At 52.4% G+C, this 12,123-nt stretch overlaps 1 protein-coding gene across 1 annotated transcript in view; it reads right to left on the bottom strand.

The window, feature by feature from the left end:
- Nucleotides 1-3,726: 3,726 nt before the first annotated feature.
- MGAT5B (alpha-1,6-mannosylglycoprotein 6-beta-N-acetylglucosaminyltransferase B) overlaps nucleotides 3,727-12,123 on the bottom strand; it is a 64,639-nt gene continuing 56,242 nt past the window's right edge. The window contains exons 15-17 of the mRNA XM_062639923.1: nucleotides 6,347-6,421; nucleotides 5,625-5,899; nucleotides 3,727-4,347 (exon numbers count right to left, since the gene is read on the bottom strand). Coding sequence (XP_062495907.1) covers nucleotides 4,149-4,347; nucleotides 5,625-5,899; nucleotides 6,347-6,421 — 549 coding nt within the window. The 3' untranslated portion in view covers nucleotides 3,727-4,148. The remainder of the gene's footprint in view (nucleotides 4,348-5,624; nucleotides 5,900-6,346; nucleotides 6,422-12,123) is intronic.

Raw genomic sequence — 12,123 nt, forward strand, 5'->3', positions numbered from 1 at the left:
CGTTGGTGTTTCTCTGCCGGCCTGCGGAATAACATTGAAGGGATTCTGTCTCTCCTGAGAAAATAGTGATCCAGGGTTTTAATGGCTTTCCACTAAGGAGTACGGTGAGTGTGTGTCACTGGGCATCACTGCTTGAGCTGATAACAAAGGGAGCGCTCAGACCCACAGCTCTGAGAGGGTTTTCATCCCCCCCCAAGTCCTTTCTACCAGAGAAAGAGAAAAAGAAAGAAAAAAGAAGAAAAACAAGGCAGAAAAAAGGCAGAAGATTTCATTGCTCTTTTCAGTCAGGGTCTGAGGACAGCTTTTCAATTTGCTAATTGAAAGCGAGCGATGAGGGAAGGGGCAGGAGATGAAACGGGCGAGTTTATTTTGGGAAGTCTTTCGAAAGGGGGGAAAATAATCATAAAAGAAAAGGAAAAGAGAAGAAAAGCCTGACACCAGGGAGACAGGACTCAATTAAATCAAGACCTTGAAATATATGAGCCAGCAGTCCTGACCGTAGGTCCATTAGACATCCCTGTCAGGCAGCGTGCTTTGGTTACCGCAGGCTGTGTGGCAGCTAGATCCATCACCTGGGGAAATAACCACCGGTGCTTACATCTTCAGCAGCTCCTTGATCTAGCGATAAACCCGTTAGGGGAAATAAATGGGTTTCTTTTTGCCTGCACTGTCCACATCGTGGATGAAATTTGCCGCTTTACCCAGCTGCCGATAAGTGAGGGATCAGGAGGGAAAAGCCACCTAAAGATTTCCTAATAAAGCCCCAGACAAAAGCAGAGCAGCCCCATTACCTCCCTCCGGCTGTGATTTACAGCCCAAACTGCTGTTCTGGGAGCCAGCAGCGGCCCAGCCTCTGCAGCAGAGGATGCTGGTGCAGGGAGAGATGTCCAGCAGGCAGCTGGGACACCGGGGCTAGGACCTTCTCACTTAGTCCCCCCCTCCCTGGCAAGGGAAGGGTTTGATGCTATCAGCATTAGAAACAGGGGGGAAAATCCTCCCCAAACTCCAAAAACAAAGTTCCAAGTGGAATTACTAACAAGAGTGAGTCTCAGAAACAAAAGTCGCCCTTGGCTCCATTTCTAGGTATGGAAAACTGATTTCCTCAACAGGACCATTCTTTTGACACGCCTGTCCTGGGTTTACTGCTGCCAGAAGAGGAAAACAGGCTGAAGAATAAAACCTTATGGGAGGTTCTGCCCAATGGACGCCACCAGGGATGCCATCAACAGGTCAGGACCCATTGCCTCAAGGAGACCCCAGCAGCTCTGCACACACACACACTCTGGTTGTTCAATAGACTGTCCCATCCACCAGCATCACGGGGTGTAGCTGGCAGCACCTCATTTGATTTTGAATGGTTTGATTTAATTCATAGCTTTAACACTGTAACCCCCTCCCAACTGAGGATTTGATCTTTGTAATTAGCTATGGTAATTAGAATCTCTTTCATACGGCAGCGCCTCGGCTTCCCTTCACATCCCTTCCATGCTTCTACTTAATAAAAAGTGAATTTAATGTCTGTTATTCTCAGGTTGTTCCTTCCAGATGGAAATGTGTCCTGGCTGTCAGACCAGCACAAATGCTGGAGACCTGCTCGGGCAAGAGCTCAGGAAGGCAGCAGGATGCTCCAGCAATCACTTGGACACAGCCAGGGCCAGAAACAGGCAGAGAAAAAGCACTTCCATGTGACAAAATCCCTTCTCTTTTACACCAAATCCTGCAGGAGCTGCTGCTCACCCAGCAGCTCTGTCCCTTGCAGCCACCTCTGTGTCAGGGAGCCCAGGACCAGCAGCGCTGCAGGAATCAATGTGCCCCACAGGCAGCCCTGGCATACACCCCACACACAGCACAAACAATTAGGTGCCAATTTTGCACCCAAAGGCACCATTAATTCCCAGTTTAGCATTACTGAACCAGCCAAGCCCCCCCCTACGTGGGGGATCCCTATGTGGGATTTTACAGACCAAGGCACCCCTTGCTCCCAGGGGATGCTCCACACAGGACAAGGCTGAAGCATCCACACTCCGATCCCTGTTACATCCAGCATCCACAAGCGACAGGCGATACCAGAGCATTACTCAGCCCCATCACCCAAATTTAGAGGCTGGCTCAAGATCCAGCCAGGCTCCAGACAGATCCTTATTCCCCATGGCAGCAGCCAAGGTGAGCCAGCTGCCTTTTCTTTCAGCTTGCAGAAAGATGCTCCTGCCAGGGGATAATTGGGACTCTGTGGTGGGAGGCAGGCACTGGGCTGAAGCCTATTTGAAAAGCATCTGAGCAGAACCGCTGGAGAAACCTGCCCAAGGAGCTGCTGTGCAGTAAGCGCTGCCCCAGGAGGCATTCTGAGCCTCTTGGTCTTTAAAGCCCGCTTAGATCCCTTATAAAACCAGGCTTTATTTGGTCCTCACAACTCCGGGAAGTGAATCACTGCTGCTGCCTGCTTACAAACACCCTGGGCTGGCTCCTGCCCACCCAGCACCCGCAGCAGGAGCCTTTGCCAGGCTTTGAGACTGAGATGAAAGGTGCTGTTAGAGGGGCAGGGGGTGCTGATGTTTGGCTCTGCAGAGAGGTTTGTGCACTTTTATTTATACACACGCTGGCTGCAAGACAAGAATTACTTAATCAATCCTTCCCCTTGCGGGATGGAGGCTGCCTGTGCAATTCTGCACTGAAGATGACAAATTGCTCTGGGTAATGGCAGCGTCTCCAGCTCCTGCCTCAGCTGGCACAGGATGTGGCACAGTGAAGGGTTGCCTGCAGAACACGAGCACCTTGTGGTGTTCCCCTTCCTGGGACCAGAGCAGGGAGATGGCAAAGGGGAGCTGGGATCTGCCCGGGGCTGTTGCACAGTGGAAGGAAGGGGATTTTCTCCCCAAACCTGGCTCCAAGCCATCGAGGCACAGGGAGGACGGGCTGGAGATGCCAGCACTGCATAACACAGACCCAGCGAGTAGCTGGATGGCAGGGGGGACCTCATGCACTTATCCTGCCATGCCACTGCTCTCCATCAGTCACCTCGAGCAGGGGGGCAAGCCTACCAGGGCCTGGGACCCTGTGGTGACACTGCCAGGACAGGCTGCACCCCACCTCACCTGCTGGGCTGGGATCTGTTCCATGCGGGAATGTTCCATGCGGGAGGGAGTTTCCAGCCTGTAACCTTCAAGCTGTGCATTTTGTGGGATGCAGGAATCTCACCATCAAATGCTTCCAAGCAACAGGAGGTCTCAGCACCAACACTTGCTCATGGAAGATGGTTGCTTGGAGCTCGCCTCTTCCTGTGTCTGTGACATTTGGGGCACGCTGAGATAGGACATTACTCAGAACATGGAGCACTCCCCATACCCCTACTGCCACCTCCAGCACCTTGGTCCCTGGAGGAACGTACAGCTCCATGCTGTACAGCTCCATGCACAGCCCAGCAGGGCACAGAGCAGCCTGAAGGCTCCTGGGAGACTCACTTTGGGTACCTCTGCCCAGCCAGCACCATCGCCCAAGGGACCAGCATCCTTCCTGAGAACCCTCCCCAGCCCCATCCTTCTCTTCCTGGGGCACAACCATCTCCCACTGGCTCATCCCGGGGGCAGCGTTAGTGCAGACCCCTCTGTGTCCATCCAACCCGGCTGCTTATACAGGCTTTCTCCTCCCCAAGCTCCACAACCAAAGTGGACACTGTCAGACTCCCTATGCCCCCAGCACAGCTCTGCCCAAGAACTCCCACAGAAGGGCTGGGTGTTGCTTCCCCTTTAATTCACCACTTGTCAGGGGGGGAGGGTTAAAAAAGAAATAAATCAATAAATAAAACAACCTCAGATGCTCGAAGAGGATGAAACCCCTGAAACTGCAGTCTGCTGGTGGCTTGTCCCATTGCCAGAGGAGGGGAAGGATGCTCCCACCCCCCCCCCGCTCCCCATCACCCTGTCCCAGCGCCACCAGGTCCAGGCGGGTTCGGATGCGGTTGGACGATGCTCCTCAAGGAGACAATGAAACCGAAGGTCAGGACATGGTCATTCACAGTTGACTGGTGGACGACACAACGCCAGGGTCTGCGCGCCGCCTGGAGGGACCTGTCCCACCTCCCTCGGCTATTGCAGCAGCTTTGAGATAAAGCCACTGGTTGCACGTTGCGTGTGGCGGACACAACCCCCAGGTCACAAGCAGTCCCTGCACAGAGCCACTTGTCCTTTGCGGTAGTCGCGGCAGGGGCAGAGGCGCCGGTACTTGGTGTTGTAGCCCGCGCAGCTGAAGAGCAGCGGCTCCTTCTGGAGGTAGCACTCGTGGACGTTCTCGGCCACTGCTGGGTAAAGGTGGTTCATCTCGTACTCGGTGCTGTCGCAGGTGATGCTGAGCCTGGGGACGCAGAGAGAGGTGGGTCAGTTCCAGTGAAGAGGCTGCTGGGGTTTCATTGAAGGGGTTTTAGTGCTGTTCAGTCCTTCCCAGACAGGTTCCTTCACTAAGTGTTGGGCCAGATCTTTGCTGGTTGCACCAGGAACCATAAGCACCATGGCTAGACGTGAATGCTTGTCGTGCCATGCAGGAATGGAGGAACCTTGCAAATCAACCAGAGACCGCCCCAACCCTTGTGTTGGCCACAGGTAGCTCAGGAAACCACACACAAAAATCCTCCCAGATCTTCTATATCCCCCATTGACCAACAGGTCTGTGCTCCCCATGGACACCTCCCTCAGCAGCTAATGTTCTCTGGAAGGGCACATGAGTTCAGGGGATGCTCACATCACCCCTGCTGACCTGGACTGGCCAGCAAAAATGGGGTGGGCATCAGCAAACACCCTGAGGAGCAGCAGAAATGCCCAGTGTCGATCTCAGCATCCTGCTCGTCCCACCCATGCCTGTGTCTTCAGATGGAGCAGCAGCACTGACATTGCCCTCCCACTAACGCCTCTCAACTGATGAGTCCCTGTGCAGCTCAGTTTAAAGTCTGGAGAGGGGGAATGGAGGGAAGAGAGTGAAATCTAATTTATCATATAAAAATGTCAGTGGGACTCACAGCACCTGCCTGACAGCAGTGGTGATGCTCATGTTTTAATTGCCCTCGGAGCAGTACAGAGCATGGTGGCAGATTTATACCCCATTAAAACTTCACTGCTCTGTGTTCCAAATGCACTTTTATAGAGAAAAAACATAAAAAAAGAGAGACTAGGAGAGAACACGGAGGAGGTGGAGAGGAACAGGGTGAGAAAGATGTGGAAACGTGCCTGGAAAGGCTATCGTTGCCTTCTGAAGTGTGAAGCTGGTCAACCAACACATGAAAGCAATGGCTTTAACCTGCCAGAGGGGAGACTGAGATGAGCTCTTAGGCAGAAGCTCTTCCCTGTGAGGGTGCTGAGGCGCTGGCACAGGGTGCCCAGAGAAGCTGTGGCTGCCCCATCCCTGGCAGTGTTCAAGGCCAGGTTGGACACAGGGGCTTGGAGCAAGCTGCTCTAGTGGAAGGTGTCCCTGCCCGTGGCAGGGGTTGGAGCTGGAGGAGCTTTAAGGTCCCTTCCAACCCAAACCAGTCTGGGATTGTATGACAATGGGCTGCTTTGCCCTGCCTACATCATGTGGGGCACGAAGGCACCTCAATGGGGTTCATCAGGGAGGACACAGGGAAGAAGGTCCCAACTCACTGGAGAAACACGTCCTTCCTGTTGAGGAACCTGAAGAAGGTGGGCTCACAGACCAGCCCGCGCCGCCGGCACGTCTCGGTGCACGAGTGCCGCGCCTCCGACACCCACACCTGCAGCGAGCCCACCGGCGGCCAGGCGCGGGGGTCCCGCCTGGCACTGGGGGACCACACGAGGTGAGTGGCGTTGGGGGACAGCGCCAGCACGCTCGGAGGGCTTTGCATAGCAGGACTGTTGGCCTTGGGGGGCAGAGCAGAGGGTGAGGTGGCGCAGAAATCCTAGTGGGAGAGAAGACAATGGGTCAGTGCTCGGAGGGACAGGGCGAGATGTTGGGGATGGGGAAGGGAGGCTGCTGGTGGGACAGGAGGACACTTGGGATGCTGAGTTTGATCCTCAGGTTGAGGTCACCTCCATGCACAGATAGCATCTCAAGCTGTGGGAGATGAAGGCACTGGCCACCTCTTCTTTTCTTCTCCCTTACTCTCTGCAGAATGGCCTTGACCCAGCCTCGGCACCCCCAGAGACCCTCCAGCAACCCTCCAGCATCTTTGGTTCACAACAAACCTCCCTCATTCCCCATCTCTTGGTTTGCTCTGCAGTTAGGCCACTGGCTGGGACCTGGGGTCCCTTGCTGGGGACCTGCAATGGGTAAGCTCTCTAGTTGCCCAGAAGAACCCATAGGAGGTCAGTGATGGCTCCCCAGGGAGGACAGGGATGCTCCCGACCTGGTGCTGAATGTAGGCATGGATCCGCTCCAGCATCCCCTCGCAGGTGTACTCGTAAGGCAGGTAAGGGTCCACCTGTGAAGGAGAAGAGCAGAGTGCAGGCAAGAAGCAGGGACAATCTTGCCCTCCTCCTGCGCAATGGCTCTCCCCACCCGCTGAAGCCCACAGCTCGTGTCTGCCCACCAAAGGAAGCAGGGCATAAAACTAGAACTGGGAAAACTCCACAAGCCATAAAGTGCTACAGAAAGAGGTAAAGGATTCATCTGGGTTCAGCACATGTATCGGTGAAAATGAAATCCCCCTGCTCCGTTTTAGTCTCGCCTTTCTTCATTTTTGCCAAGATATAAAATTAAAAATCAGTTTTCATGCAAAAGGTCACTTCCAATTGAAGTATGAGCTGGCTCAGCCCAAGAAACGCTCTGCAGCTGCAGGCAGGTAGTGGGGGGAGTAATAATACAGGGGAGGAGTTAAGACTGCTAAAGATGCAACGATAATCCAGAGCAAGAGCCTTGCAGCCATGCCCTGGGTCGGGTCTGGTCTGGCATCCCCTATTCCTCTGCCCCTGCCATGGCCCTGCCTGCTCAGAGGGAGGTCCAGGCTTTGCTGCCCCAGTGCTGTGACCCACCAAACCAGCCAGTGAATAGCCCAGGGCTGGGACCGCCTGTGCACAAATAGATCAATAAATAAAACAACCTCAGATGCTTAAAAAGGATGGGAACAAATCTTTTCCCACCACCGCTCTGCTGTGGGTTGGCTGCCCAGTGCTGATGGCTGTGATGGGGTGGGAGCTGGTGCCTCTCCCAGCCCCAGAGCTCCCCACTGGATGGGGCAGGGAGGCAGCACCTAGCTGCACACCAGGATGGAGCAAACATTGATGCCCACGTTGATGCTGCTGTCACTGCACCTCCACATTGATAACTGCTATTTATACAGAGCCGGCAGCACTTAGACCACAGAGTATTTTTAGCGTGTGTTATGAAACGCTGCTGGTCTTTGGGAGACTTCTGCCTGCGCTCACTTCCCAACATCCCATCTCCCTGCCCTGAGAGTCAACCTTGGGTGCATGGCAAACCCCCTCCTTTGTGCAGCAGCTCAGCAGCATGCCCCAAAACAGGCATGTCCCTGGCACAGCAGTGGCATAGGCTCCAGGGAGAGTAGGCAGGAGCAGGCAGCCAGGCTCTTACCCTCCAGCAGGGCTGGTGCATGGCCATTGTCCTGGGGTCAGCACTGACTTCCCCATTGGAAGAGCATTTCCATGAGGGCTGTATCACTGATGCATCCCTTCCCTCCAGAACAAACTATTTTTAAAGGAACTTTCTGCCCTGGGAAGACAGATTTTTCCATGTCCCTTATTTTGCCAGAGAGATGTTATGTGAGCAGCAGGATGCTGGTGCATGGAAGGGGCTGGTCCTGGGATCCCCTTTTCCCCCATGAATCTCTGCAGAGCTTCATGCGAAAGGGTTATAAGCAAAAACACCCCATAGAGAATTCACCTGGAAAACACTGCTGCTTCTATTTTCTGAGCTCTGCACCTCCAAAATAGCTATCACTTTTTGAAGTACCTGTCAAACCCAAGCTCAGAGGTTCAGTCTGATGAGAAGATCCCTCCGAGCATCTCCCTGCCATAAATATCCCACCTGAGATCTCAGCCAGGCTGGAAATCACAGTTGTTCCGTCTAATTACAGATGTGCACACTAATCAGGGCTGACACAATGACAGGCACTGCTCTTGCCTCTGCATTGCTGATGGGCGCTCAGTTAACTGGGGCAGAGCCCTACACAAAGCAAAACCTCTCATCTCAGTCACACAAAGCCTAAGCTGGGCGGGTGGATGCTGCATGGTGCTGATTTGGGGGAGTCAAACAATTCTGTGCTCAGCATCAGTAATGCTCGTTCTCATCTTACCATTGCTTTTGTGGCTGCAGCGTTGGAGGCTTTTCTCAGGACCCCTATCACCAGACAAGGTGCAGATGTAATTCTATTAAACAGCTTCTGTACCCCAAAACACCCCCGTGGTACCCAGCGGGATGCAGCACATCCACAGCAGGTGGAGGCAGAAAACCTCCTTGTGTCTGCATGTGTACCCAGAGGTGATGCTCCACAGGCTCCCCAGAGCCCTATCAGGTCAGGAGGCTGCAGTCAGAACCCACTGCAGCTCCTGAGCCTCCATCCCCAGCACCCTCATGTGTCCCTTTCCCCTCCAGGGCTCCCCCAGAGGCTCTTGCTCCTCACTGCTTCCCTCTCCCGGACTCGTTGGGATTCAGCTCGTGTGCCCGGGCCTGATAGAAAATGACAACTTCAAGAAGATAATTGTTTAATTAAAAATCTGACAGGCTTGGCCTCCTCTTGACAGCCACAGCGTTAATGTCACTCCCCAGGCTGGGAGCTCAGCATCTCCCCAGAGCCCTGCGAGGAAGGAGGAGGAGAAGGACCTGTGGTGGGCACCGCTGCATCCCACTGCCCAGTGGAGCCGTGCATGGGATGCACAGGAGGGAGCAGAGGGGTTGGTGAAGATGGACTTTGCCATTCTTTCCCCTGGGCATCGGGGGGGGACACAGGGCCAGAGCTCTCCAGCCCAATGCTCTCCATCAGCCAAACAGGGAGTTATTGGTGCCACATGGGGATGCTGCTGTGAGAGCCCTGGATTTTGAGCGTGCAGCAGAAATCCCAGAGCTGAGAGCAGTAAGTACCCCTCATTCAAAAGGAAAAGAAAGAGGAAAAAAATAATAAACCTAAATGTCATCAGACAAATAAGCAGGAAAATAATGCAATTCTCTGCTGGCACGTACCACAGGCTGGGAACATTTTAACCAGCTATTTCCACTGTGATGTTTAATACGCCACTCTTTCAAGCATGGTCTGAAATGTATAATTTCCCATTATATTCCTCTATGTTTGACTTTAATATAATGAAGCCTTCTCCCTTCACTACATCAGAATATTGGGACTATTGAATTGCTTGTCTGAGGACTATTTTTGACAATGGAAAAAGCTGAAGGCCAAGAAAATGGTGCTGCCTGAAAGCCTCTCTCCTTCTCCAAGAATTAGATGCTGCTAACCCCTGGCTAATGGCTGTCATCCATCACTGGGACAAACCTTCCAGCATCACCTTTTCCAGGGGGACACAATTTGTCTCCTGGCCCTGTGCGACTGCACCAGGATTTGATCTCTGGGGTAGAGGGGTTTTGGTGCTTCCGTGATTTCAATTTTCCTTATAAATAGGTAAGGGATGAGAGCTATGGGGGAAACCCAAATCTGCCCCAAGGGGGGATGAATGGCAGAGGCACAGCTTGCCAAAAACCTTCCCCAGCACTTGCACGGTGACCTGGAGCAGATGTCACATCTGAAAGGACAAGAACACTAGGACTTTTTAGGGGGGAGAAAACCCGTATTGCAAACCCAAGCCATGTCCAAGCCACGGCTCAGATCCCTGTCCAGAAGGAAGAGGCTTCTTTCAAGCAAGTCTAGGTTGGTGAAGGACACGGCTGCATCTCAGCTGCTTCATTTGCACTAATACAGCAGCCAGCCCGGCGCTGAACACACCAAAGGAAGCTCTGCCAGCCCAACTGGAGCAGAGCTACCACCAGGGTCAGGAAACCATCTCCCAAAGCCATTGAGGGGTTTCCAGCACCCTGGGTCCCAGCACCCAGCATGGCTGCTGCCAGGAACACCTGATTGCAAAGCAAAGGAGACACCTCAGAGCTTCCCACAACATCCCATAGCGGCAGAAATGTCAAATCAAGTTTTGCTTGGAAGGTGCAGAACTAAAGCTGTGGGAAAAGGGATTTTTCAGTCATACAACAACAGAAAAATAGAAATAGAATCTGCTTCAGGTCAGTTTTCAATTTCTAATGTTTCCACCCATCGGAAGGGGAAAAATGCCGTGTTTCAGGTTTGGCAATCTGTTTGGGGTGGTGAAATGCATCATTTCGGATACAAGCCTTCCTTTCAATAAACTGGCAGGGTATTTTTAAAGGCAGGCAGATGGGAAACAAAACCATCTTGTTGCATTCCAGCAACGCTGAAATGAAATGTTTTGACTAAAGAAATTTAAATTGATGGTGGTATTCAGAAATAACACACAAATTTGTTAGATATTCTGATAACAAAACACCCTATTTTGCCTTTGGAGGAGAAAAAGGGAGTCACTTAGATAGTTTCTTTGAGCTTCAGGACCTGGCTGGGAATAGAACTGCCCAGCCCCTGTGTTTTCTGCTGCTCCTCCTGCTAACGCCCTTGTTTTCCATTCCTCTGCAATAACAAACAGCATTTTAAAGACAAGATACCAAGGGATTCCTGAAGCCAAAGCCCATAATAAGGCTTTTAAACCTCTAAGGTAGGGCGATTTTAGGCTTAATTCCCTTGGCAGCGTCTCAAATAAAGCAAACCTGTCTATTTAAAAGACAAAAAGGGGGGGGGAAATGGGAAAAAGAAAGAAATTGCTCTAAGTTATTCACATTCACTCCCTGCTCTGCTTCAGGAGGATTTATAGAATATCTTTAAAACAAAACCAGAGAGTTGTGGGATTAACCCAGTGCATTTCTTAGCAGGAAGGAGATGCTCTGCAGAGCAACTGCATGTTTTCAATGCAAACAGGACATCAGCACCTGGTTTTACTCATTTGAGGCCAATTTCAACCTCCCAGCAGCAGAGGGTAAATACAGCAGTCGGGATGCTCTGCCGGAGGGACCTTGGGATGAGGGTCCCTGGTCCTGCAGCAATGGGCGGCACACTCTGGGTGGGCACCCAATGCTGGAGACAGAGGGTCCCTCACTCGCTCCTCCTGCCCGGCACCCATCACACCACCAAGTCTTCTCCTCAAAAATCCTTTTTTCTCCTTTTATTTTTAACCAGAGGTTATCGTTAAGCATCTAAATGACCTGGTGCGCATCAACACTGCAGCGCAACACAGCTGCTCGGGAGGCAGCAGAGCCCTTTCCCTCCCTCCCTGAACTCTCCAATCATTCCTTAATTATTTGCATAGCACCAGGCTTCACTCTTTTCTTTCTCCTTTCTGGAAGAAGGGAAAAGTCCCTTCTCTCTCCTGAACAGAGCCCATTGCCTTGAGGCCATCTCTTCAGGCCAGATGGTGGAGGGTCAAGCGCTGACAGCTGGCCCAGCAGCACAGCAGCAGGGAGGTAATGATTTTCAATTTCATTTTAATAGAGCTATGGGAATGAATGTGCCAAACAACAACTGCTTCCCTAAGTTGGGTTTGTTTGGTCTTTGTGAACTCCTAGAGAAAATCAGCCTGAGGTGAAGTGCTGTGGCCACCAGCCACAATAAGGTACAAGACCCGGGCAGATGGCGTGGCCACATCAGCTGAATAAAGTCCCCAGACTGTCACAGGCACACACCTCTGCAGCCTCTAAAGCAGGAAAAAGCAAGGATGGCATCTCCAGCATCATCTCTGCCCACCCCAAAATCCCACCCAGCACCGTGAAGCCCGACACAGAGCCCCATTTCCCATGTGCATCACCGTGCATCACCGTCCTCATGAGGCTCATCCCAAGCAAAGCACATTGCAAGCAAAACGGGTATCAGCACTTTTCTCCCCTCCAGGAAAATTGACTTTAATAATTTGGACACCTTGAAAGGCTCCTGCCACAGGGCAGGAGGGAAATATTCATGAGGAAGCATTTCCAGGGCAGGAGCAGCGGGAGTGCTGCCTTCCTGGAGGGTCCCTGCATCCCTTACTTCCTTACATCCCCTCATCCTTCACAGAGGCAACTCCTGGAGCTATTCCTATTGATTTGCTCAAACCTAACGATAATGAT

The sequence above is a fragment of the Pezoporus occidentalis genome, unplaced genomic scaffold (assembly GCF_034315485.1).
Source record: "Pezoporus occidentalis ecotype Australia unplaced genomic scaffold, CSIRO_AGI_Poc_V1 ctg62, whole genome shotgun sequence".
NCBI classification, from domain to species: Eukaryota; Metazoa; Chordata; class Aves; order Psittaciformes; family Psittacidae; genus Pezoporus; species Pezoporus occidentalis.